Source organism: Podarcis pityusensis (genome assembly GCF_964106645.2).
Source record: "Podarcis pityusensis genome assembly, chromosome: 11".
In the NCBI taxonomy this organism is placed as follows: Eukaryota; Metazoa; Chordata; class Lepidosauria; order Squamata; family Lacertidae; genus Podarcis; species Podarcis pityusensis.
In genome coordinates, this window is record NC_138036.1 from 3,278,768 (window position 1) to 3,306,297 (window position 27,530).

Genomic DNA, 27,530 nt, shown 5'->3' on the forward strand with positions numbered 1-27,530 from the left:
GCAGGAACATCGCAATGCCATTTATAAACATATTTTAAGAGTACAAAATGCTGCCCTCTGCCACATCACTATTGTAAAGAAATTATAGCTTCTGTAAGAGCCTGATTTTCTTGCTCCAGTTCAGGAGGAGTATGTGTCTTAAAAAGAACAATGGTTATAATGTTCAGTTCTTTGCTTCTACTTGACCTATACCTTGTAACAGGGGAATCTTCCGCAGTTGTTGTTGTTGTTTTTAATTCTTAAAACACACAATTGAACCAGAGGCCTGCATTCTGAGACCTGGAGATGGTGCTATGAGTACAGCAACCCCCATGTTACCCAATCTTTCCTCTTCAGGTGGAGTCAGGGGAGAGGAAGAATGCATTTCTGCGCTTCTCTTTTCTCTAAGGCAGATGTTTTCAACCTCCTTGAGTTCATGGGTCCCTTGACCAACTGCATTCTTTCTGCGGCACCTCTGTGGGACTCAGGAGCCCAGTTATGTCACCCTTTGCATGCAGAGCTGGCAGCCTCTCACCCTTTTTCGAACACCCCTTGTGGAGTGTGCCCTCAGCCTCCTTGCAGCACGGAGCAGCAATGTCGCTCTGGCCTCCCCAGGAGCCTTTTAGCTGTTCTGGGCGAGTCTGGGCCCTGCCTCCTGGACCAGGTAGAAATTGGAAAAGGTTTCTCCAATATATTTTCATTCTGTAGAGGGAATATTTAGAGTTATTAGGAGAGCCAAGGTGGCTTTTTGGGATTGTTCTGTGTGCTGAAATTATGTGTAATTTTCCCAGGGAATATTTCCTAAAATTTGAAGGTGAAGGATTGGTTTTCTGCGGAGTATGTGTCTGCTGTGTGTGTATAACCTAAAATTTTATATAGCAACCTTGTCATAAGCAGATTGCCTCTGCTCCAACCTGAATAAATCAATTCTAGCTTTTAAAGCTGCCTTTCCAGTACAAAAAAGATCCAAAACAAAAGAATGGGAAAACATTCTTACAATAAGAGAGCAGACCAGTTACATTCTAATAGCCTTGGAACTGTTAGATGGTTGCAGATAATGGGTAAGAAATGTGTGGAAGCTGCAGTGAAGAAATGGCACAATGAAAGGGAAAACCTAGCTCCTTGTAAGCCCTTATTGCATCAGAAATCTTGAAAGGTCTTGGATACAGAATCTAGGCATCATTGCAGATTTTTAGGGAGCAAATTCCTAGCCCTTTCAGTGGAAGGTGAAGGTACAACAAAATTTATCTGTGAATAGTTCTGGCAAAAGAATTGGGGCCAGTTCATAGGGCCAGTTTAACATTCTAGTGGCGGCATAAAGTTAGTATTTTGTGACCTTATGAATGCCCTCACTTGCCTTAAAATGAGCAGTCAAATTGGGTGTGCTTCATGTCTTAGATTAAGCAGTACCTCAGAAAAGCTTGAGCTATAGACTTTCTGCACATCGTATCATACAAGTAGCACTTTATGCCTCTTCCTTTACATACTGCTATCACATTCTATGGCTTGTGCAAATGGGCCTCAAGTAGTGAAAACTCTGCTGAGTAGGTGATCTTCGATCATCTTCAAAGTAGCAGACAAGCTGGGCTTTGCCAGGTTCGGTCATAATGGAATGTGGTCTTCTGGGTCAGATCCTGCAGCCATTTCCAGGTACAGGCAGCTCTCTTTAGTTAACTATGCAAGAGCTCAAGGAAGTGGTGGTTTGTTTGTTTGTTTTGCCATATCTCTGGAGTGATTCTTTCCTTATTGCATTCAGCGTTTCAGTTGCTGGGTATATAGGCTTGGCCAATAAAAGCTAAATTTGTTAATAGCTGGAAGAGGAGGTTAAAATTAAGACTGTGCAAAGCTACACCCAGCTTTGTCAGTTTCCTTCTAAATGAAATTCTCAGGACTTTAAGGTGGGGTAGTACTTGCCTGTCATCGTATGAGCCAGTCCAATGACTTCCTTCCTTCACTCCCACATTTTGGGTGGGTTTTCACACCCCACCTATGATCCATGAAATGTTGGGAAATTGAGGAAACTAAGGCATTTGGGTCAGCCCTAGTTAGAATGCTGGTGAGACTGCACGAGTCAGCAGTGAAATGTCAGATGACTCTGTAGAATGCTGTGTAAGACTTCTTCAGATAGATAAAATGTTACGAGTTTGTGTTTGCAGTTGTTACTGTTTGCATATGGCAACATCCCACAGGTTCCTCATTTCTGGTATGTTGCTTTGACCTAAGCAATCGCTGGGACCGCCTCTCTCCCAGATTTTTTTGATGAGCTTGTGAAGTTGTTGTGTAAGTTCAACTCCACCCACTTTGAAGACTTCAGCAGGTATCCCATCAGGTCCATTGGCTTCCTTGTTTTTCATTTGGTTAATAGCTGTCCCAGATTTGGAGATACTAAGCCACTTGGTCAAAGGACCACTGTGACCAGCCATAGCCATGATTACACCTATGTTCAGATGAATGGAGGCAGCCCCCCCCCCATATGAGCACATGAATTTACAATTAGAAAAAGTGGAATAGGAGTAGGTAGCTCTTCTTAAATCACATACCTTTACTCGTACCTCACTTTTCTCCACAGTCATACCTCTTGTTACATTTGCTTCATGATACGTTTTTTCAGGTTGTGTCCCGCAGTGACCCGGAAGTACCAGAAAGGGTTACTTTGCACAGACGCGCAAATGACGTCACGCGCATGTGCAGAAGCGGTGAATTGAGACCTGCGCGTGCGCAGATGCGGATTGCGTTCCTTTCAGGTTGCGAAAGGGGCTCCGGAACGGATCCCGTTCGTAACCAGAGGTACAACTGTACTTGCCATTTGAACTGATATTAAAAGGAGTTAAGGCCTTGGATAATGTAGAAACAGAGTTAATTCAGATGTCCCCCCACCCTTTGTGGTGAAGAACCCTTGATGGGAGTCATCTCATTAATCTCATGTGGTAGCAGCTGATATGGACCACATTAAAGGAAATCTTTAGGTACAAAAAATGCAAACAACCGCACAACCCATTTTCTGTCTTCATGTGGATTTTGGGCTTGCAGTTTCTAGACAGCTCGACTTCTGTGCTGCGCGGGAAACCACTTTTAAAGTTGGGGTAGGTTCCTAAAGCAGTTTTTAAAATGTCACCTGAGCCTCTTATTCATGGAAAGGAAGTCTGAGATCTCTCAGTGTTCAAGCAAAGTAGCCTTTTGGACCCTGGCCCCGACCTGCTCTGCAGATAGGAGTTTTGAGGTAGTGCCTTGCCAGACTTTTTAGGAAATGCATTTCTACTTCCCATGTGTGCAAAAAAAAAAAAAAAAAAGTCACATTGCTACTTGGGATATGAACATAATTAGCTCTCTTTTGTGTTAATCTGTATACTGTTATTTATGCCAGTTTTTCATATTAGGAACAGTGCTTAACTCAGCTGGATTTTTCCTCTCTCTTTTCAGATTTTCTATTTTGTACATACGTTGTTTTGTATATACTGTATATGATGACTTCGGTGGGCAGTGAACGTACCCGGGGCACTCGAGACAAAGCGCAGATTTCAGCCACGCAGCTGACGCAACCACAGAAACCAGTAGTACAGGTAGGGATGTGGATATTCTGGATCCATGTATCGGTAATTCTGAACCTGTAAGAATTAATCAAGATCAAGAAATGATGTTGAAAATACCATTGCTCAGTGGGTTTATACACATGACAGCCCGTAAGATTCATCTTATCTACTTGAATTAGGAGTGCTTACCATCCAATCTAGGATTGCAAACCCGTAGCCTTTCAAATTTTGCTCTAACTAAAAGTTCAAATTTTACTCAAATTTTAAATGAATTTTTAAAACTTAAAAAAAAAAAAAAAAAGTTTTCTGTAGCTCACATTTCAGAACTGCCAATGGTGAATGACACAATGGCCAGAATTGTAACTGGATCAAAAAATCATTATTCATTACTTACACTGGCAATATCATAGCTTGACTTATTATTTACTAGATTTTTAAAATGTGGGTTGTAAAACTGGTTCTTACGTTAGAATTTACAGTTTTGGGGGAGTATTCTCTGGAGAATTTTCTAGCAGGGAATATTCTCACCTCACATCACTATGCCTAACTGTTTAAAGGTTGCTTTCTTAGATGTATTCGCTAAAAGAACACCAGCCTTTATTTCTGGTGGCTTTTTCCTGTTTGGGCAGTGAGGGGAATACCAGTACCCCTTGCCCCATTCTACCAGCCAGAACCATGCCAGTGCTCTGAAATGAACACTTTATTGAATTAAATTGTGTGCAAAGATTGAGTGACAGAATTAGGCAAAAAATGGGCAGGAAATTCAAGGGTTGTAGTTCTCTAATTAGGGCTCATAATAGGCCATGCACCCGAACAGTGGTTCCTTTGATAATTTAGATAAAACTTAACAACTTTGTCTTGTGTTCAATGCTAAATTATCTGCTTTAAGAACTGTTCTGTGAGGGATCGGTACTGGTTGTTTTTTTCTTATATTTGCCTGCAATCTGGAGTTTGGGCTTGTTAGATAGGAAAGGATGCCTCAATGTTTCTTCCCTTGGAGTTAAAAATAAAATAGGAGTGGGGAACCAGTAGACTTCCAGGTGATGTTGGACTCCCAATTCCTGTCCACCCTAGTCAGCATGGTCAGGCGATGATAGGAGTTGTAATTCACCTGTATCTGGAGTGCCGCAGGTTCCACAACCCTGGAACAAAAGAACAAATTACGGGAGACTCAAGCATTTGGGGAAAATTTTGGCTTTGCGTGTGTATTTCTATAACCGATCTGTTTGTGCTTCCCAGGCAACAGCGGAACAAATTCGCCTTGCTCAGATGATCTACGATAAGAACGATGCAGACTTTGAGGATAAAGTGAAACAGGTATATGTTTTTCCCCTGTCCCTGGTGAGTGGGTGGGTTGGCTTTCATGGACTGGTGGAGAATAACCTTTGCTACTTCAAGCCTGTTTCAAGTCCACTTGCTTACTAAAACTTCAGCTTGAATAATAGTAATTATGAACTGTATTCAGCTAAGTTTCAGTCAGAGTAGACTCATTGAAATTAATGGCCATGATTAACTTGGATCCATTCATTTAACTTGGATCCATTCATTTCAGTGGGTCCACTCTAACTGAAACTTAGCTGAATACGGTGCTATAACCAGGCACATGGAGAGCTTGTCTGAGGCCTGGGGCAACTTGTATTGCTACCCACTCAGTGCCTCTGGGATGGTGTGTGTGTATATATATAATTGTAGGTATATTTTTAACCTATTTTTCCACTTGCTGCCTGAACTCCCTTTGTTGTGTTATCAAGGTCTCTTTAACGTGACTCATATATTTGTGTTTTTTTCCAGCTTATGGAAGTGACTGGGAAGAATCAGGATGATTGCATAGTGGCTCTACATGACTGTAATGGAGATGTGAACAGAGCAATCAATATCTTGCTGGAAGGGAACTCTGACACAGTAAGGACTCTACATCCTTTTCTTAAGCCTTGAGAGGAGCCTTGCCTGAAGAGTTAACACATGGAGACTTCCTGCTTTTCATTGGGGAATGAAAAGCTGTGGCCAAGCTAAGAAAGATGTCAAATACTTACGTTTTAGAAACAACTTTGTTATATGTAGGTTTCAAAAACCTTTAAAACTAGTGAAACTCTGAAATTGGCCCCCAGCTCACTCAGTTAACTGGAAGAAATTCAGTTGTCTATCACTGGCAAAAGAAATGATTTCTAAACAGATTTGAGCCCTGCTGTCAAGAATTTTCCAAGAAATTAAACACTGGAAAGAGCTGGTGAATTTTAAGTAGCCTGAGGTTATTTTGCTGCGTGACATCACAGTCAAAAGTGGTGCCTTGATTTGTCACAGCCATAACATCTCTGTGTATCAGTTTCTGATGCTCTTTAGTCTTAGGTAATAACATTATCCCAGAGCACACCAGTAGAGGTGACCAGAACTGTATAAACAGTATTCTAAATGTCGTTACACTATAGATTGTATAGTGATATTATAATATTGGAAGTTTTATTTTTCAGTTGCTATCCTAATGATCTCTGTTTGGAGAGGTGCTTTGGGAACATTTCAGTCTTTTTGTTTTAATATCCTTGAACAGTTTAGTATCATCAGCAGACCTGGCCACCTCACTGCTCAACCTTAGCTCTAGATTGTTTATGAACAGATTAAAAAGCACAGGTACCAATACTGATCCTTGCAGGACTCCACTTTCAACGTCTCTCCGTTTGGAGGACTGTCCATTTTTTCCTGCTCTCTGTTTCCTGTTACTTAACCACTCACTGGTCCACAAGAAAGTCTCTTCTTATTCCATGACTAGTAAGCTTACTCAAATCAGGAGTCTTTGGTGAAGTATTTTGTTGAAAGCTATTGGAAAGTCCAAGTGCACTATGCCAACTGGATCACCTCTGTCTATATGCTTGTTGATACTCTCAAATAATTCTGAATAGGTTCATGAGACAGGACGTGCCATTGCAAAAGCCATGCTGGCTCAGCTTCCTCAAGGGTTGTTCTTCTCTGTGCTTGGTTATTTTATCTTTACCAATACTTTTCACCAGTTTTCCAGTTAAGTATCTGAGGAACAACTTACATTTTGTTAGAAGTTCAGCAATTACACATTTGAGTTCTTTGATAACTCTCAGGTGGATGCCATTCAGACCTGGTGTTTTGTCAGTTTTTATTTTGTCTGTTAGGCCTAGAACTTCATCCCTCATCACCATTATCTGCCTCAGTTCCTTAGACTTGGTTCCTGCAAAAGTTTGTTCTGGTACTGGAGTCTGCAGACCAGGCTTGTGAGGATCCAATTAATTTTACTAGATCCCTGAGATCCACCAGCCAAAGCCAGGTATAAAATAGTGGCAGGGAGGGGGGCAATAACCTCATAATTCAGGAAAAGGATTCTTTGTAGGGGATTCCTCATTTTGAGCCCAGGAAATTGTTTTCAGTACCAGGACTGAGCTTACACTAAAATCTGCTCTCCCCCATAAATTCACCCCCCCAGCCACTTTTCTTCAGCTCAGCAGCCTAATTTAGAAGGGAGGAAAAGGTCTTGTTGTTCTTATTAAATAATTTGGTGTCAGAATCCTTGCTGAGCCACTGCAAATCACTGCAAATTTACTGGTAGAACCCTAATCTACCCCTGTTTTACTATCTACCTCCTGCCCATCCCTGTTTTAGAGTGCCACATGCTAAAAAACAATCCACTGTAATTATCACCTAGATTCATCTTTCTGTCCTGTTACCAGTTAGAATTTCTGATGCAGTTTTCTTCAAACAAACAGGACATTGACCCTGGATCTGGAGAGCCTGGAAGTCTCTAAGTCTAAAGGAGCAGGTGAACTGGAGGTCTGCCCTGGAAAACTGGCAAAGCACTTAACTTGTGCACCTGCTTAGGATGAACTATCCCTGACCCTTGATACTTGCTACCAGGGTTCTGTAATGTGAAGGTGTAGGCAAATGCTCAACTGGGGCACTCAAATGTAACTTTGACTATTCCTGCATAGGACTGTGTTTGAGGTTTTAAAAAATAAGGCCCCAAGAAAACTAAAGCTTCCAAATTTACTTTTTTCTTTCTTCCCTAATTCCAGTTTTGCTAGTTATGGAGGACAATGAATTGTACGGGGTATTTTAAGCTGCTCCCCCCACCTTTATTTTGGGAACTGTTAGAAAGTGGAACGGACTCCATAGGGAGGTTGTGGACTCTTATTCATTGGAGGTTTTTAAGAAGATGTTGGATGGTCATCTGTTATGGATGCTTTAGTTGAGATTCCTGCATTGCAGCAGGGTGGACTAGATGACTCTCTGGGTCCCTTCCAGTCCTACAATTCTGTAATTTTTCAACCACTTCTCTGGCTTTTGAGATATTAGTAGGCATTGCCCCCACACACTCAAGTATCTGTTTGCAACATAAGGTGTAGGAACTTGCTGCTTTCTTGAAAAATAGGAGCTCAGATTCTCTGGAAGCTGAATTCTGTGTTCAGCAGCTTATATTCCTCTACTATTTCTTCTGCCCTGTAGAATTTTGATAAGAAACAAGTCCCACTTCTGACCTTTGTGGCTCACTGTGTGTGGAATGAGGATGGACAGCTCTGCCTGTTTTATTATGATAAAACAAGAAAACCTATCACTATATGTTTGTGAGGGACTGTGATGCCCTCTTGAGCTTACTATCTACATTTTGAATTGGGACAACAGAGACATAAGTCTTCTTCATAGTCTCACTCTCATACCTGGAGTGAGACTGTACACTACCTAAATCAGGACTTTCTAGAATAAAAACAGCTGGTATTTCCTCCCCGTCATGTTCTGGGCTGATTTGCACACTGTTAGGGGGTGGAACCTAAACCTCATTCCCCACCCCAACTGCTCCATGAGCCAGCATCAGAGGGGATTCTCTTTCCCTGGAACCTAAGAAAAGCAAAAGCTTTTTGGGCCTCTTAGTGGGTGCAGGAAAGATTCATTTAGGTTCTCTTTTGCTTGCTGACAAATTGGCTATTGAGTTGGGGGTTAGGGAGAGATGACATTGGTGGAAAGCATTTTGGTAGTCAAGTCACTTTGAGATGTGCACATATTTTTCTTGGTATATTTTGCTAGGATTTATGCTTTGTTCTTTGACCAGTCCTGGTTGGGCCAGGATATTCCCCTTGTAATTCAGGTGAAGCTATGCAGATCAAGCAAATACCTGTATGTTACATTCATTCAGAATTAATAATTGAGTGACAAAGCTCTGGGCATGTCTTTCTCAAGGGAAGACCAGCCTGGCACCAACTGGATTTTCAATCGTTATTTATATACCACCATTGGCATTGTCAGACTGATCTCCTCCTTCTGCCTTCTCCCTTCACTCCCTTCTCATTTGTGTCTTGTGGAACAGCACCTTGTTTTTGTTTGAACTGATATGAGACATTTTTGGAGACAGTATTTGCCTGGAAAGTGGATAAAAATAAAGTACAAATTAGTCCAAAAAAGCAGCAAAACTCACCTCCCCGCCCGCCAATTCTTGCTGCTTAACCAGCATACGCATGTGCCACAACTCAAGGACCAATAGACAAGATATTCTGGGAAATTTCCCCCTTTATCGTTGAACATTGTGAGTGTTGGCAGTTGTTGCAAGAGTTGAGCAGTCAAAAAAATCCCCACTTCCACCATCCATGGGGGCCACATGAAATGAGACAGCAGAGTATAATGGTAATGCGGGAATGTGTCTCAAGACAAGTTGGGATACAATACCAAAGTCAGTCATGAGATATTAGCATAGCCTAGGTGCAACTGGGCTACACCCCCATCCCACTTGTCCACTGGCCATGCTTGCTGGGGGATGTTGTGGGTTATAGTCCAACAATATCTAGAGACCCAAGGTTAGGGAAGGCTGATATAAGAGGGTGAGGAGGCAGATTTCAGTTCTGGGTTCCATCCCCTTCTCAGACACAGTTGTGCTGGTGATCGTGGGCAAGTTGATACCTGCTTATGAAATGGGCCTAAATATGTCCTGCCTTAGTCATTAATAGTAAGGGAAGAGGCTATGAGCCAAACACCTACATGGTATTAAACATGTGGTTTAACATTGTATGGACTTTTTAAAAAAGTAGATAACCAGGCTTTTGCCAAAAAACAGCAACCCACCTCTGATACTATTTGGCATGAGTGATAGCCTCACTCATGTGCCAAATAGCCATGGATGAGAGGGGTGATTTTAATCAGGACTATAGTATTTTGGGGGGTGTGAGGTCTGGATCTTGATTTGCCTATTTACAGTTTAAATAAATAAGTAAATAATGTTAAGACCCTGTTTTAATGCCACAAAGTTTGTCCCTGTAAAAATGCTTTGCCATTAAAATGCCACAGGGATTAATTCCGTTCCAAGGATGCTGGATTAGTGTTGATGGTTTCTAGGCTTTGCAGGTGCCCCCAAGGCTTTGTTTGACAATGGACCTTGCATGTCTGAAGGGCTGTAAAAGGTTCCCATAGAGCTTAGAGGTTTTACACTGGAAGATATTCTCAAGGCAGTCTTTAAACCCCTTTTGAATTGTTCTGTGTTTTCCTTCTCCACCCAAATAGACTTCGTGGGAGACAGTGGGAGGAAAGAAGAAAAGTCTTGGAAAAGAGAGTTCAGAAAACAAAGAGAACAGAGAAAAGCGAGGGGACAGAGAAGTGAGCCGTGGACGGGGAAGTTCCAGCAGACGAGGAAGAGGGGGCAGCCGTGGTCGAGAGTGTAAGCGCAGGCACCTTGCTCCTAGGAACGCGGTTGCCTCAGTTTGCCTTTGCGTTCACAGAGGAGCGTGTTGTGCTTGAGTTGCTTTGTTGTATGTTTGCAGTAGAGCACTGGGGGAAGAACCACAAACTATGCACGCAGAACTGTTTCTCTTCAACAAAAGGATTTGCCTAGTTTGGGTACAATTTATACAGCCGTGAGAACCTGGTACTGGCTTGGTTTAATGACGCTTTTCTCCTCTTCAAACAATAATACTAATAATATTGTGTTTTCTGTATTGAGTATAGGCACATGAAAAATGTCTGAAAGCTGATCAAATATTTTTATATGGGCACATAGCCTGCTCACTCTTCAACCTCAAAGGAGCTGTTAGAGCTGCTCACAAATATTCAAAAACAGCAAATGCTCATCACTCTTAAACGCACATTCTAAAACAGCAACACAGTATAAAAACAAGGCCAGTGCCGTGCATATTGAACACAGAGTCCTAAAATATATAGCTTGATAAAAGGAAAGACATTTTATATTCAAGGCAGGAGCTTGTGGAAAGATTTAGGCATGATATCATCAAACCATTTATCTCTGTAGGCTTCTCAGTGAACCGAGGCTTCATCTAACAGGCAGAGTAGCACCTGCAAGTCCAAATCCTTGTGTCTTGTTAGGACCCCTCACCCTTTCCATTCTTGCTGTGTGATTCTGTCTCCTGCACAGTTGAAAAACAAAAAGTCTGACTGAGAGGGCAAACATTCATATTATATATAGTAACGTTTTGCTTTCTGTGTCTCTCCTTCCACATCTAGTTAGAGTAGAGGAGAATGGAGTGGATAACAGCCAAGGAGAGAGGCCTTCTGATCGTGGGAAACGTAGCAGAGGGAGAGGTAAGACAAACTTACGAATATTTTTGTTTTCCCTTCTCCTTGAAAAAGGAACCTTGCAAGAAATAGCTTTTGTTAAGAGCCCTCCACCCTCCAACCCTGTGCTCTGCTTGCCTGATAATTCTTTTTCTTGCCCCTAAAGGGCTGCAGGACTTGTGAGCCATGCAGGCAACCATCTAGCCCAGTAGGCTGTTCTCACAGTGGCCAACCAGTGTCTAGAGGAATCCCATAAGCAGGACCTGAGTCTTGTTTGCATTTTGTCCATGTGAATGTGGCCTAACTACTGGCATAAGCACTAGGATCTTGGTGCTTCCTGCTTAAGAATATCCTGGGACATTGCTGAAAACCAGCACCTCCTTTGCAGTTGATGCAAGATAAGCCTGAAGTACTTTCAGCTCAGGGAATATCTTTAAAAAAACATGCAGAAGAATACCCTGCTGTATTTCATAGCTGAAGCATGCCATCACCCTTTCACATGTGGCTTGTATTGTAAACTGTGTCCATGTTGAGGGCATGGCCAAATTAAATGCTGAGGCTTGAAGAGCGATAGCTTCTGCCTGCATTTTTAAGCTTGTACCTGCACTTTTAAACATCTAATCCGTTTTGCATTTTGGGTCCAGTTTGTCACCCTTGATTGGTGTGTTGGTGGCTCTTCCAGACCACATGATTAAAAGCAGCCTTTGTATAATTCAGGAAGCAGAAATGTGTTTGGTTAGGCTGTCTTCAGTTCAGTGTTTCAGAATAGTGCAGCTGTGAAGATGTTGTCCTTGTAGACTAGTGATAACAGTGTAGTATTTTAATAGATGGAGAGATTGTTTTGCTGGAAGACTGCAAAAAGAACAAGCAGGTGGGTGGGGGGGCTTGTGATGAGATTGTGGGTACAGGAGGAAGGGGTTTGTTTGAAGTAAAACTTTTCTTATCCTTTCCTAACCTGCTCACATCCCAGCTGGCCAGCAGACTTCTGTAATTTTAGCTGGCTCATAGTACCAAGCTTTCATGCAGAGGGGCCAACATTAGAGTAAGAGTCTGGGGAGAGTGTATAGTTCCCTAGTTATAGGACTGAAGACCATATAAGTCGGTCCTGGGGACTGAGGCACAGTGGGTGAGGGTGAGAATCATTGGATCCTAACCTGCAAGTTGTAGAGAGCTTGCAGGTTGGAAAATAGGTTTCAGGGCCTGGCTGAAATCTTATATACTTACTTATAGCTTCAGTATTGACATATAACAAAGGGGTTTGTTTTCAAACTGGATCTAGCATCTTTAAAAGATAACTCTCCCTCAGTCTCCTCTTCTTGCAGCTGCAGGGTAAAAGAATAAGTTCTCCCCCATCCCATTTTATCCCCACAACAACCCTGTGGGCTAGGTTATGGGAAGAGACAGTGGCTGGTCCAAGGTCACTCTTCATGGCTGAGTGGGGATGTCAACTCTGGACTCCCAATCCTCTAACCACTGCACCACACTTCCACCATCAGGGTTTCCCTCTAGGTTTTTATGAAGAGGATAGAAAAAGAGTTTCTTTTCTGCTGTCATGTTGTCTTGCTTCCTTGATTAAGAAGAGAGTGTGCTGTTTCTGAAGGAAATGAGAAGAGGAGAAAAGGCTGAGCCCTACTATCTCAAGTTGACTCCCCCTCCTGAAACCTTGGGAGCTGAATGTTCAGCTTATCCACCTTGCACCTTTAAATGAGGCTCTTTCCTTCCCACAGGATTTGGACGTGGCAGAGGAAGAGGAGCAGGGAGGTTTTCAGCCCAAGGCATGGGGTAGGTTCTTTACACCATGTCAGTGAAAGAAAATATATCAGCTAAAATAGGACCTGTCAACACTGCTTAACTTTGTATTAAAGAAATTACACAGATCCATGTAATGGAGAATCTGTTAAATGTTTGACTGTATTGAGAGGACTTATTGACTCCCTTCGTCCTGATATCAGGAAACTTTATAAAAGTCCTTGTGAAATGGGTGCCTTCACTATTACAGCCTGACAGGCAAACTCTTGAGTAATTCAGCAAAACTTCCAGAGGCAGAGAGGGATTGACAACCTCAAGCAGCCGATTTGTTGCCTGAGGTAAGCATAAGCCCAAGATGAGAATTAGGTCTATCGAATTGTCCCAGGAATTTAATTAAAACACACCGAGTCTGTCTCTCTCTCTCTCTCTCTCTCTCTCTCTCTCACACACACACACACACACACACAATGCTGAGTGCAAGCTGGGGCATTTTAATACTACTGAATAGTAAGGGGTTTTTTTGTTTGTTTTGCCAATCATATTATTATGCATTATTATTATTTCCAGAAAAACTTCTGTATCTAAACAAAAATTTATGCTATTAATATATTCATAACAGAATTATAACAATCACTTAGGCACAACTTGCATTGTGAGTCTCTAACAAGAAAATGTCACAGGCGCTGCAATTAAGACATGTACTATTTGAGCAGCATATGCACAATTGCATTTCGCAACTTAATGGATAGCACAAAATGGTTGTGTTATATTGCTGCTAATATGGGGAGGGTGCCCTTGAAGATACTTTGTAGATTCCAAAATAGCACTTGCAGGTGCCTAATACGATTTGGAGATACGGAAGTGCAAAAGCAAAATAAAACTTAAGGGGTTTAAATAATCTGAATGTAAAACTTAACCTGGACTGCAGTATCAGTTGGCCTTGTGTTAAAAAATTTTAGGACACCATGGAAGAAATTGACATCCAAATCAAAGAGTCTGTCAAATAAAAAAAACCCCAGCATTGCCTTAGAAAGTATGAAGGCTTCCTAGCTGTGCTCTTGAGGTATTCATAGGCATGGCTGTGATGTTGGTAGCCTTTTTTCTTAGTCTCAGAATTGGTGACTAATAGTGGCTGTTATATTAGCTGCCCCCCCCCAAAAGTTATATTAGCTGCCCACCCAATGCACATTTGGTGAAGTGGGCTCACCCACTGAGGTTTAAGGCATGATAAATATGTTGGTCTTTAAGATGCTGCAAGACTCTTCTTTGTTTTTGGTGCAACATGCTAACCCCCTGGGAAGTCACAATCTCAGACTGTTGGAACCATGAACAGAAGGTGTTTTTGCCATCTAATGTAGGCAGCAGGGCGTGGCGGATAAGGAGTTAAAAGGACTACTGGAGCTCATTCACCCCAACTCTACTCCAGCTGAGAGTTTCTGAAATTACATCCTCTGCTGGCAGTAGGTGGTGGTTGCTCCTTGGCACCATCTGGCAGTGTCAAATTAATCGCACATTCGCTCATTCACTTGCAACGCCTCTCACTGTGCAGTTAAAAACTTACCAACCTTGGCACTCTTTTCTGCTTCCCTCATGGTACGCTACAACATGAGCACAGTCAGTCTAAATGATAGTTTTGAGGCACAAGCAGACATGCTTTTAAGAAGCACAGTAGTGGCTAAATTACCCCTCCCCTCCATGTTTTCGGAATGCATTGAGATCAGGGATTTGTTGGCCTCCTCACTGTGTATAGAAGGCACATTCAGCTGTACAGGTTTATTCAGTGCAAGGTTGCTCGCTCGTTGTTATTCCATCCCATGTTTCCTCAGCCATTGAGTTCTCCTGTTCAGATAGCTGTGGGATCTCCCAGTTCAGATATTGCTGCCTTTATGTGACGAGAAGAGCTGGGTGGGAGTGTGCAAGGTCACAGATATTGCTGCACGCAGTGAGAAGGGAGTATATTTTATTTAAACTGCTTTATAGTCTGCTGTTTTACAGTATAGTCTACAAGGTGGCAAGCATATATATAAAATGCAATTCAGATCAATAAAAGACCATGTGGAAGCACCATTCAAGTGACTATACCAAAATAAACACCTATTATTATTATTATTATTATTATTATTATTTATTATTAAATTTACATACAGTAAAGCTGCAAATTTAACTTGTGCACATTCAGCTTTGTGCATGTGGCTAAAAAAAAAAGTTTAAAAATTGGAAATAAGGTGGGTTTCCAGGAAAGTTGACTTTGACCATCCCACCTGCTGAGAAGTTTTCAATGTTTGATGTTTTAGTATGTTCTGATGTATTGCTGTGAGCCGCCCAGAGTGGCTGAGGAAACTCAGCCAGATGGGAGGGTATAAATAATAAAATTATTATTATTATTATTATTATTATTATTATTATTATTAGACTATATGTTATTTGGGCTTTAGATGTGATTCCTGGAGCGTAACACTCGCATAAGTTGCATGCTTACAGTACTGCTTACATGCCCAAATGGCTTCTAAGCCATTTTATAATATAAGCAGAAGGACCCTCAAGCTGTCTCTCATTAAAATTAATTTGTTATAAATGTTTTAATGTGCCTCTGCAGTCAACAAAGTGGTAGCAGGATGGAGGGGCAAGGGAATGTCTCTAGGAAGGTTTATCACAGCCTAGGTACTGTCACTGAAATGGCCCTTCCTTGTTACCTGTCTGACCTCCCAAGAGTGGGGTATAGGATGATTATTCCAGCAAACAAGCAGACTCATATAGTCAAATATGTTGACCATATAATGCCATCCTTCTGAATCCCACCCAGAAGTGCACTGGCAGCTAGTGAAGATGTTTTTAGTTTCCAGACCATTTTATAAAACAGTACAGTGAGATTGCTGGCCTAGTGTCCATAGGTAGGGAGTTCCAAAGCATAGGTCCTGCTGTCCTGAGAGACAGGTGGAGAACAAATATTATATGATACTAGTTAAAAGTGCAAGTTCTGTAGTCTGCACAAACTGCAGTTTCCAGACCAACAACAGGGAAACTTTGACGCATTCTATTTAGTTAGTAATAGCCATTTAAGAAATTGATAGGAAGCTGTTTTCTCCCCATCCACCTATCTCCTAATCCAGTTTTAGCGATGCTAAAGAAGGGGTTTCTTTTATGATTGCTGGGTGTGCATGTTCATAGTGGCACTTCCCTATTCCAGACTTCTCTGGAAGAGCACATGGTTTACCTGCTCAAGACCCTAGAGTCAGTGCCCTCAACTTCCCAGAGAAGTGTTGCCTGTTGGAAGAGGCAGTGTTAGACTAGACCAGCCAATGGTCTTACTCTGTCTAAGGCAGGTACACAAGCTCATCTTTCTGTATATTTCTGACTTTCTCAACTCTCTTGACCTGTAGGACGTTTAACCCTGCAGATTATACGGAGTCTTCTGCTACAGATGGCTTTGGAACAAAAGAATCTTGGGAGTCTGGGCAGAATGAGGCAGATGATGGAACAGGTGAGGCAACACCGCCAAAGATTTGAGAATTACAAATGTACCAGAGTTAACATTAGCAAAAATATTACTATCCTTATTCATAATGATAATGACCTGTGCTTCACCTGGGTTACAACATTAAAACACAACATTGTAGTGTGCGCATGTGCATGTCCTCACAGGATATAGATAAGAGGTTTGGGCTTCCAAAACTGAAGGCAGGGAAGTGCCTTCGAATATTGTTGCAATTGTGTTGCTGATTCTGATCCTTTATCTTAGAAAGGAGGCTTTCTGTGGCCACCTTTGTACTACATTGGGAGAGGAGGGGATTGGGACCACCTCAGTAAGAGAATTCTGGGTTCTCTCTCTCTCTCTCTCTCTCTCTCTGTGTGTGTGTGTGTAGAGGAAGCTCCTTAGATTTTGTGCTTGCTACACATCCTGCCCTTCCACAGTGTTGGATTGGGCTTGGCTCCTGTAGTCACACTGGGCTTCAGAGGTGCCCCATTGCAATGGCAACCTCCCTACTCCCAGTTCCCAACTGATTTCAAAGACTCAGGGCAAGTCCTTATGAAGAAAGTAGATGGTCTGTCCTCTTTTTCTAAGATGTTGGCAACAGGTGGGACCTAGCTGTGACAGAAGACAATTTTACAATTTTTAACTTAGAGGGCACTGCTTGAACTGTATGGTACAATCTGGCCTATGCTGCTCTTGAGTTTTCCTTAAATGCAACAGTGGGGTTTTCAAAATAAATTGTAGGAAAAAAACGTTATGTTCCCTAATCTTTACTCTGCCAGCCTTCATCTCTATCCTAAAACACTGCGCCATTGATGACAGCACCAGCAGATGGATGCCCTGAGCATTGGGAGGCAGTTGTGGGCTTGTTTTGAGCTATTTCAGAAAATAATAATTCTGTTGAATTTAGACAGTGTTAATGGAGGACTCATTAGGTTGCTGAAAGCTATCATAATAAGTATGGTAATTAATAACCTTGCAAGTTTTACCCTAAACTTCTATTTCTTTTCACATGGGTTTCCAGTTAGGGATGGATCTGTCAAGGGGGATGTATGGGGCCAGGAATTGTGGGTTGATTGTCTTTTCTCTCCTTTATTGCCATAGGAGCATGGAAGAACACAATAGAAGAATGGACTGCTGAAGACTGGAATGAAGATGTAAGTCTGTAATCATTGGGTAGGCAGGAACACTGAATTCATTCTCTGATCAGCCAATGCCACTTCCTTCTGAATGAGCTACCTAGAACATTTTGCTAGTTTTTGGGACACCTTGCCTTGAACGTTGCCTGAACTTTGACTAATTTTAATCCCGATATATTGTTCAAATGTCTCTTTTCAAAAGAATCTTTGCTGCACCAGGGCTGGCCAAATCTCATCTAAGCTGCGTTGTAAAGATTCTTTGGAAAGAAATGTTTGAACAGTATCCCAAGTTCAGTGTGAGTCTTTATGGTAAAAGCAGGACTACACAAATTCTCTCATTAGTTCTGTTGACTGAGCTACTTCAAAGGCAAGTGTGGGATATAAACTGAGCAAATAAATTAAATGTGAGAAAAACATTTCCCACTTTGCTCCTTCACGTCCACTCTATTTCTTCCTTCATGGAAAGTACACAAGTAGTGTGTGAAAGGGGCACTTATCCCTTGATCATCCTTGGTAACTGATATTCTTAGGTAGTTTGGGGCTGCGCAGAAGCTTTTTGGTTCAAATACTCTGCGAATTTGATGAATGATGGACACATTTAAACCTGCAGCCTACCCCCAAGTTTGCTTCTGAACAGATGATTCTTGCTAAGAGGGGCTCAGTGTGGCAGTGAGACTCTTGCAAAGCAACTGGCAACCACAATTCATCATCTGTTTGTTTCGAGGAACTTGCCAATGCGCCAGTGAGGGATTTTTGTTGTTGTTGTTTGCTTTTGTGCCATGATTGGGCTCGCCCAGAAGCAGATTAAATTGCTTCCCAGAAGCCTTATTGGATTCTGTGTAACAAAAAACTTTTCAGCTGCTGGGAACATCATGTGATCTGATAAATGCCACCGTCCTCAGCAGGCTCTCTGAGCCATCACCCGTTTGAAAATGATTCCCAGTCTGTAGCATCAGTTCTGGCCACAAGGACAGTGCAGTCTGTAGACTGATAAGGTAGCTGATCTTGCCGAGAAGAGACTCTTCTGCCTTTTACTGCTTTTGGAGGGGTTGGAGCTTGCTTTACACAGTTCAACTCAGGATTTATCCCAAGAGACCACTGACCCACCTATAGGTTACCTGGGCATCAGAAAAAATAAGATCCTCACGGGAAGCTTCCTTTGTCCTTCTAGGCTATCATAAAGTAAGGCACTTTCAGTCTTGGGAGTGAGCAGGACCTGTTGGATCCTGAGCTGGCTCCACTGCTGTCTTGTGATGGTTTTGGCCTGATCACTCCAGGCCAGCATAGCATTCTGCCTCTCCCCTCACCCCTTTTCCTTGGCCAGCATGTGCCTTTGGTTCCTGTTACGTATTGGCCACTTAACCCTAGTCTGCAAACCCTCTTTACTGAGAGACTCTTCTGCTGTAACTTCCCTGGATTCTTTAATGTGTTTATATGCACCCCTTCTTCCTAGGAGCTCAGAGCACTTTGTTATGGCACCAGATGATCTCCAGCTATATATCTATACTGAGGGGAATCCAATTTCCTATCAAGCTTGAGAACCCCTTTTTTGTATCAGTTTCCTTCCTGAAATTCGTTTGTACGGGCCATAGTTCTGAGGCAAGCAAATTGGCTAGATGGAACACTTTGTCTTGCTCAGCATGTCTCTTCTTGTCTTTCTCGTGAATATTGTCTCCTGAAAAAGAATTGTGTGTTTAATGTGGCTAAAATTCAATTTCTTTCTCTCTCCACCCCCATGTCTCAGCTTTCAGAAACAAAGGTCTTCACTGCTTCATCTGTCCCAGTGGAGAACCACGTTGCTGCTGGCCAAAGGTATACCTTTCCCTGCTCTCTTTCTCTGTTCCACATCTAGATGAGCCATTCACACAAACTAGTTCCTGCCGTGTTTGTGCTTTGAAGTGCAGTAGGTCACTGTGCGCATCAGTGAAATGGTGCATATTTGAAATCCCATTGAAAAAGCCTGCAAACACCCCGTTCAGCCCACCTCTGCCCCCTCTCGCTCTGCCCCCTTTTGTGACGTTTTCAGGTTACTTCTGTGTTCGGCATGTATGCACATTTGCACATGCAGTGAACATGCATAAATCAGGGGTTGTGTGTATTGGATGTTGTTCTAAACTTTTGGCTTAAGTCAGATAAGTTTTATCTCAGATGATGGAATAGTTGACTTGCAATCAGTTTGGTTTTTTAAGAAATTGAATCTCTTTGGTGTGTGTGAGTGAGTGTGTGTGTGTGTGTGTGTGTGGTAGAGAGAGAGAGAGAGAGAGAGAGAGAGAGAGAGAGAGAGAAATATATTGCACCCACAAATAATGTGGGCTTGTGAATGTACATGGATGCAATGCAGATGAGAAACCACTGCTTTCAGTTTGTATCTGAAAAAATGAAGGTGGAATCGGGTCAAGAATGTGGACCTTTTCTTGCTCCTCCCTCATGTATGTTATTTATTTGCGCTGGCTTCAACTCTTCTTTCAGTTTTTCTGGCCATCCATTATCCTCCTTTTTGCTGCCTCCTGGAGCTCATTTATGACTAATTCTAAATTCTCTGAAAAGCCGGATTATGGAAGAACAGTACACCATGCGAAGAAGCTGGCCAATTACTTGATTGTGCTGTGTTTGAGATTTTTTTGTGAAGTGTAATCCAGCTTCCCCCCCAAAGATCTGACTAATTTAAGATTTCATATTTCAAATTAAGATAATGATTGAAGTGGTGCCAGTATCTGGTGATTTGTCAGCAGTCAGGTCTGTAAATATGACTTGCAACTTAAGAGTAATTTACATGCTCAGAATATCCAGATTGAGATCTGCCTCTGTCCTCTTTCTCTGACAGGGCATTCATTGTTAAAACAAATTGCCTCCCTTGCATTTAGGTTTTGGGTGTCTCTCAGGCAAGATAAAATGAAACCGCTTAGGAGTAACTTCTTACCACAGGCAACATTATAACATCAGAAAATGACCTAATCTGTTTGGATGCTGTCAATAAGAATGTTGGACAAATACTTGTCAGGGGTGCTTCAGGTGTACAATACCCTAACTTGCAGCATTGAGTAGGGGTGACCAGAACTACTTTAAGTCAAAATATGGTTTCCTCACATCTGTGCCTCCTTTGCGTCTTGACCATGGGTAGGTAAACTAAGGCCCGGGGGCCGGATCTGGCCCAATTGCCTTCTCAGTCCAGCCTGCAGACTGTCCAGGAATCAGCATGTTTTTACATGAGTAGAATGTGTCCTTTTATTTAAAATGCATCTCTGGGTTATTTGTGGGGCCTGCATGGTGTTTTTACATGAGTAGAATGTGTCCTTTTATTTAAAATGCATCTCTGGGTTATTTGTGGGGCATAGGAATTCGTTCATCCCCCACCCCACCCCCAAGGTCTGAGGGACAGTGGACCGGCCCCCTGCTGAAAAAGTTTGCTGATCCCTGGTCTTCACATCCTGTCTTGTAGCATCGACCTGGTGACGCTGCTTCAGAAGTCTGTAACGTCTGGCCAAGAAACTGAGGCAAACTCCTTCGAGACTCCTCAGCAGCAAGGCTTTGGGCAGGCTTTGGTCTTCACAAATTCCCAACACGATTCTCAGATGGCCTTGGGAGCAAGCAACACAAGCACTGTGAACTCCTATTCTCCGCAGAGCCTGGTAATGTTGCCCTGGATGCTATTTAAAAATGCCAGGCAGTTCTGTGCCCTGAATAATGTTTGCCGTCTTGCCTACTTATTTGCAAAAGTGAAGTTAGATTGCCATGACATGGCATGTGAGCCTGTTCTTGCAAAGGATAACCTTAGTGTTTCCAGCCTCGCTTGGGGAGCCCCATCTTTGGTATACTGACTTGTTCCCTGTCAGTGGCTGAAGTGACCTACTTGTATTGATTCTTGAAAGTACAGCAGAGGATACTCTGTGCATATTAATTAAAATAAAGCAGTTTTGCTCGTGAAATTGAGAGCGCTTCCAGGCTGGAGGACTGTGATGCATTCTTTCCAAGCACATATCTGACTGCTGCATGTGGAAATGAAAACTTTCTGAGTCTTCTAGCTCTGCGAAAATTGCTTTGCTAGTACAGGCAGGTATCGTTCTCGAAACAAAGAATATTTCACTATATCTGGCACAGCTTCATCCTTCCCTCCCCCTAAAACTATCCCATAGGCATGAATTTATAAATTTGTTTGTATTCATTTTTCTACTTTCTATGTCATATTTACTACTACAATGATTCCTATGGGAGTGTACAGAGTAATGTAAGCAAAAAAGCAGATTTCTCCTCCAGGGTGTTCACAAACCAAATATCGACAGAGAAGAAGGAAGGGAGAAAGGTCACAGGGGTCTATGCTCAAGAACAGTTGCATGTGCTTAAGCTTAGTTTCTATACAGCAGAGATTGGGATCCTATAGCCTGTGGGCCAATCGCGGTCGGCTGGAGGTTCTGTTTGGCCAGAAAGACCATTTTCCCTGAACCATGTCCATATGTCCATGCCCTGAAGATACCGGGCAACATCAGCTGATGGGCAGGGTTGAATCCTGCTGGGTGCTCCTTTGCCAGGGCATTTCCTGTAGGGAACGTGTTGGTGAAGCAGACTTATCTCCCACACCTCCATAAGTCTACTTTGGCAGTTGGGTGGGACTGCCCTCCTATCACTCAGCTGATGTCATGATTTACAGGTGGGCTACCCCACCTGCCAAAGTTGGCCCTCTGCAGGGTTGATAATGATCTGGCCTGCAGGGCCAAAAATGTTCTCATCCCCGGATGTAGAAGGTGAGCACTAAAGATATCAGAGATTCCCACAGACATTTGCGTTTTTAATAACTGGCTGTGTATAAAGTATTTGTATTATTCTGTAATATATTATAAAACATGAATTGCTGTGTATTAAGTCTAGTGAACCTTGGTGTGTTTTTCTTCTCCCCATTCTCATTAGCCTTCAGTCCTCTGTTCAGGGTTTGGAGAGCTTGGATCTTCAAAGCTGGCCAATTCCACTGGATCTCAGATTTTAGACCAGTTGAAATCTCCAGGCTTGGGCCAGTTCCCGTCGCAAGGTTCTCTCAGTACAAACTCCCCCATTTCCACAACCACAACATCATCCTGGGATGTAAAACCGTCAGTTTCACAGCCTTCTATCCTCAGTCAGTTTGGTAAGTGTTCATTGACCCCTTTGATTAAAGCGGGGTGGGGTGGGGGGAGGGAACAAGCAGCAACTTTATTGCTGTCTAGTGAAACCCACTGACCAAGTAGCAGTTTCTGGAGCAAGGGATGATGTAATTGTTCATTTTCTCCCCTTGGTCTTGGTGCTTAGACTTCAAATCCCAGCCTGAACCATCCCCAGTTTTGAGTCAGCTGACGCAGCGGCAGCAGCAGCAGCAGCAAACACTGGCAGCCCCTGCCCCACCTCCTGGATTGGAATCCTTCACCCCACAGAAAGCCCGGGAGCCATCACCGGTTGACAGCTCAATGGCTGCCAGCAAAATGCTGCACCTCCCCAGCCTGTCTGCCGATAGCCAGGTGGCGCCTTCCCAGCAAACGCAGCAGAAACAGATCAAGCCGCCAAAACGGAGGATACCCCCAGCTTCAAAGGTGGGTAAAGCTGCAGAGCTCAAGCATTGGCAGTATTGCCCTTGCTAGACATAGGCGAAGGCCGTCAACTCATGAAAGAGCTTCACTCAATTTGTTGTTGTTGTTTAGTCGTTGCGTCGTGTCCGCCTCTTTGTGACCCCATGGACCAGAGCATGCCAGGCACTCCTGTCTTCCACTGCCTCCCGCAGTTTGGTCAAACTCATGTTGGTAGCTTCAAGAACATTGCCCAACCATCTCGTCCTCTGTCATCCCCTTCTCCTTGTGCCCGCCATCTTTCCCAACATCAGGGTCTTTTCCAGGGAGTCTTCTCTTCTCATGAGGTGGCCAAAGTATTGGAGCCTCAGCTTCACTCAAATACCTGCCTCCTAACAGATTAAATAAATGTACAATATCGCCAAGCCTTCATATAGGTGTCTTTTTGAGAAGCCTATTTTGGCAGTAAGCAGTATATCTGTTAGGATTATTTAGGTATAAAAGTATTTACCGTATTTTTTGCACCATAACACTCACTTTTTTCCTCCTAGAAAGTAAGGGGAAATGTCTGTGCGTGTTATGGAGCGAATGCCTGCGGGTAGCGGAGGGGATCTGCTGCAGTCGTGAGCAGAGGATCCATGGTTCCCTTCCTTCCCTCCTCCGTGGCTCGCTTTGAAACAGCAAAGCAGGAGAAGAGCCGCTGAGTGGGGAGGAGAGAGGGACAGAGATCCTGCTTCTTTAAAGGAGCAAAGCGGGAGGGGAGAGGAGACTTCTCTCCTTATACCCCTCTTCTTCATTATTAGCAGCATCCTTCTCCACCCACCCCACGCATGCTTCTTCTCCCCTTAAACCCGTCTTCTGCATTATTAGCAGCATCCTTCTCCACACACCCCACACGTGTTCCTTCTCCCCTTAAACTCCTCTCCTGCATTATTAGCAGCATCCTTCTCCACACACACCACGCGTGTTCCTTGTCCCTTGAGTGCTTTTCCTTCCTTCCCCACTTAAAACATGGTTACAATGCACGGATCCACATGGATCCTCAGGATTTTTGCACTGGGTCACCCCAAATTCACCATCAGATCACATAGCATGTCCATGGCTACATCTTGTACCAAAAAAAGCACGCACCCACTGTTGCCTGGGGCCGCAGTGGTGCAAAAACGTGGTTACAAAGCATGGATCCACATGGATCCTCAGGATTTTTGCATTGGGCTACTCCAAACTCACTGTCAGATCACATGTCTGTGGCCACAGCATGAACCACAAAAATCATATATCCACTGTTTCGTTTAGAATATTTTTTTTCTTGTTTTCCTCCTCTAAAAACTACGTGCGTGTTATGGTCTGGTGCGTGTTATAGAGCGAAAAATACGGTATATACTGCTATTTCACAAAATATTAGGAGGTTTACAACTATATGTAAACAATAAAACACTAAAAAAAAACCTTTTAAAAACAGTACTTTTATGTTAATAATAATGAAGGTGTGTGTATGTTCACTTATATTTAAACAGAAGCTGCTGCTCATGGTTGTGGGGAGAGGTGATCTTAAACATTTTCACCAGAGTCAAAATAGCTTCAGAAACAAATGGGTGCCCTTAACTTGCCTTCCCATAAATTAAAACATGCTTTCCATAAGCCTAATTTTGTACAGCTGCACAATGCAGTTGCACTTGGGCTGTAGTCTTGTTTTGGAGACAGAAGAACCTACATTGATAGATCTTCCTCAGAATGTCCCTTATCTGGCTGCTTGTTTTGTTTTGTGCAAGACGGTAGTCTGGCTTTTGTAGCTGGATGCTGGAGTTTAAAGTTTAAGCTGCTTAATAAACTTAGCAGGTGTCGAGTGCTGTGCAGATCACATAATCTTCAAAACGTTAATGCAGCTGCCTATGTAGCTTTCAAAATAAGGGTAAATTTGAACAGCATGCACTTGTTGGCATTCTGTGTGCAAATCTGGGAATTCTTGAGATGTTTAGAAGGTGGGAGCTTGGTATTTTTCCAGCGACGTTGTTGTACAAATCTCTCCCAAACTCTGTTTGTGGGGGGGGGGGTGAATGCTGCTTGCAGCTATGAGATGACGTTTTTATTTGGCTTAATCTTTATTACTCCCACTGACTGGCAGCAAATACATTCCTAAAAGTCAAGGTCTCCTTAATCTGAAATCAAGTTGTTTCCCTGTTTCTTTGCACCCCATTTTGTTTCCTGGCACAAATGCTGTGTGTCTTGGCCCATAAAGCTGTTATATGGTTTGGGACGAGGGTATAAACCTGCCTGCCCTTTTTGAGCTCTTCTCTGAGGACCGTTGTCCCTGCCTTTTAGAGGTCACGTGGCTGGAGAGCGGGGCCTTTTCTGTGTTGTTGCTGCAGCTTTGGGATTCCCTTCCCTAGGACCCTTATATGGCACATGGCACTTTCGACTGTCGAGTTGAGACTGTTTTCTTCTCTTGAACTCCTAATGTCTGTTGAATAGTATTATTCTAGCTTTTGCTGTTAAATTGCACCACACTGTTTTTCTGGTTGTAGGGATTTGTGGAGGGTACATTTAATTGCATTTGGAAATCTGTTTTATGAGTGGGATATTCACGCCTTAAATAGAAATAAAGTAAATATATTGTACAAAGCAGCATCTGTGCGGCAGAAATGATTCATTCTGGTGCCAAATCAACAGATTACCAACATGTTCCTTCATTTTCAGATCCCTTCCTCTGCTGTGGAGATGCCTGGATCCACAGACGTATCAGGGTTAAATGTGCAGTTTGGCGCTCTTGAGTTTGGGTTGGAGCCTTCTCTCTCGGAGTTTGGAACTGCTTCAAGCTACGAGAACACCAGCCAGGCACCCAACAACATCCTGTACCCAAAGCCCATAAAGTATGCACACTGTTCCGCTTCTGTCCTGTGGTCTGCTTCTCACCAAGCTTGATTTTGTGTCAGGGAAGATGTCTGAAGATAAAGGTGTTTTGTTCTAGGGACTCTGTGGCACAACCCTCCCGGGGCTGAAACAGATCTACTTGTAAATAAGAGAATCCTGGGTGTAGGGTTCTAAATGTAAAGAGGTTTATTACTTGCTGGCTGCGAAGACCTGCATTGAAAATCAGGCTGGAAGTGGAAATGGATGCTGTGGATGCCTTAGCTTTCCTATGAACTCCCTAATTATGTAAACTCCCACAGCTGTCTGTAGTAAAATACAAAATAATAATAATTTATTTCTTATACCCAGTGCATCGGACTGGGTTGCCCCAGCCGCTCTGGGCGGTTTGGCTTCCCATTTATTCCTTGGCAGCATTGGGCTTGGGTCTTAAAGTGCTACATGAGAAGACTTGAGATTGCAAATAGGAGCTCAGGAAGGGACAGGCTCTTTATTGAAATAAGCCTCAATAGCAACAACAACAACAAAAAAGCATCCTTTTCATCCATGAGCGTTGCAGAGGATTTGGGCTAAAGATGAGGAATTAGCTGACCTGAGGTCCAGGTTTATATCCCCAGTTCAAATTTTCCGACTGCCAAACGAAGCAGTGCCCTAAAGGAGAATGCACAGGAAGAAGAACACAAGTCAGAATATGAAGAAAGTGCACCACACCTTGTGTGCCCTGGCTCTGTGCCGCTACAAGCATTGACAGTTTTGTCGCTCAGAGATGATCATCTTAATGTACTGACAAGAGTACTGTGCAAGAGCATTTTGTAGCTCAGGGTTACAGTGATAAAGCAGATTCGTACAGCTGTGGCCTTGTGAGTCTACTGAGTAAAATGACAGCTGAGTTTGTGAAGTAGGGAAGTTGTCCTTGTGGTGCACATAGGAGCCCTGCTGGATTAGGCCAAAAATCCAGCTAGCCAGATGCACACAAAGCGGGGCATGGCAGTATCTTTTCCCCTTTTCTGTCCCCAGCATCTCAGGCTGCCTTTAGCAAATGGAGGCTCTGTTTAATTAACCTGGCTAATAGCCTCAGAATAGAGCTATTTTCTGTGAATTATCTAGCAATTCTTTAAGGCCACGATAGCGGTCATCATCGTGTCTGGTGGCAGTGAGTTCTGTTAGTTAAGTCTTCACAGTGGCTTAAGTTTACCTTGGTTGCATGTATTATAATGGCTGGTCCTCACTCTCTCTAATTCTCAAACGCAGTGTTTGCAGAGATGGGGGATCAGTCATTTTTGTGTCCTTCCTGGCAGCCCAGGGTGGAACCTACAAAGCCCCTGAAAGGGTCACATATGAATGTCTGCTACCTCCTCCCACATTCCATGTTAAGACTTGTACCAGGTGCAGACATGGATGTCTTGAAAAACAGCCTTTTTTCTCTCCCCTCCTTCCCCCGTGTTTTTTATTATCTAGTCTGATTATGAGAGTTTTTTGGGCTGGACAAACACTTGCACACTAGTTTGTGACTTATTAATTGGCCTAATAAAAGCATTGGCCCGATAAGGTATTTGGATTTTTCCTAATGGGCCAAGAAAGCCACTATTTGGTTTTCTGTGTTTACCTTTGGTAGCAAGCTCAGGCAGAACAAGCCCACCCATGTGGCAGGGTGAGGGGACTTCCTCAGGTGGCAGGATCCACTGTGGTAGCAGACCCCAATGTAGATCTTTGTTTCCCCTTGCTCCTGATGCAGATCTTCACTCACCTCTTTTTTCCT

The 27,530-nt window shown here is 43.0% G+C and overlaps 1 protein-coding gene across 5 annotated transcripts in view; it reads left to right on the top strand.

The window, feature by feature from the left end:
- UBAP2 (ubiquitin associated protein 2) overlaps positions 1-27,530 on the top strand; it is an 84,631-nt gene that overhangs the window by 19,663 nt on the left and 37,438 nt on the right. For 4 of the 5 annotated variants that reach the window (XM_080973428.1, XM_080973431.1, XM_080973430.1 and 1 more), the window contains exons 2-14: positions 3,400-3,539; positions 4,749-4,826; positions 5,301-5,411; positions 10,011-10,164; positions 10,965-11,042; positions 12,743-12,797; positions 16,145-16,245; positions 17,341-17,393; positions 19,120-19,187; positions 20,815-21,004; positions 22,278-22,491; positions 22,653-22,930; positions 25,601-25,773. In XM_080973428.1, the coding sequence (XP_080829554.1) occupies positions 3,441-3,539; positions 4,749-4,826; positions 5,301-5,411; positions 10,011-10,164; positions 10,965-11,042; positions 12,743-12,797; positions 16,145-16,245; positions 17,341-17,393; positions 19,120-19,187; positions 20,815-21,004; positions 22,278-22,491; positions 22,653-22,930; positions 25,601-25,773 (1,652 nt within the window). In that variant the 5' untranslated portion in view covers positions 3,400-3,440. Of the gene's footprint in view, positions 1-3,399; positions 3,540-4,748; positions 4,827-5,300; positions 5,412-10,010; positions 10,165-10,964; positions 11,043-12,742; positions 12,798-16,144; positions 16,246-17,340; positions 17,394-19,119; positions 19,188-20,814; positions 21,005-22,277; positions 22,492-22,652; positions 22,931-25,600; positions 25,774-27,530 lie in introns of those variants that run through there. The other variant, XM_080973432.1, reaches the window with a different exon arrangement.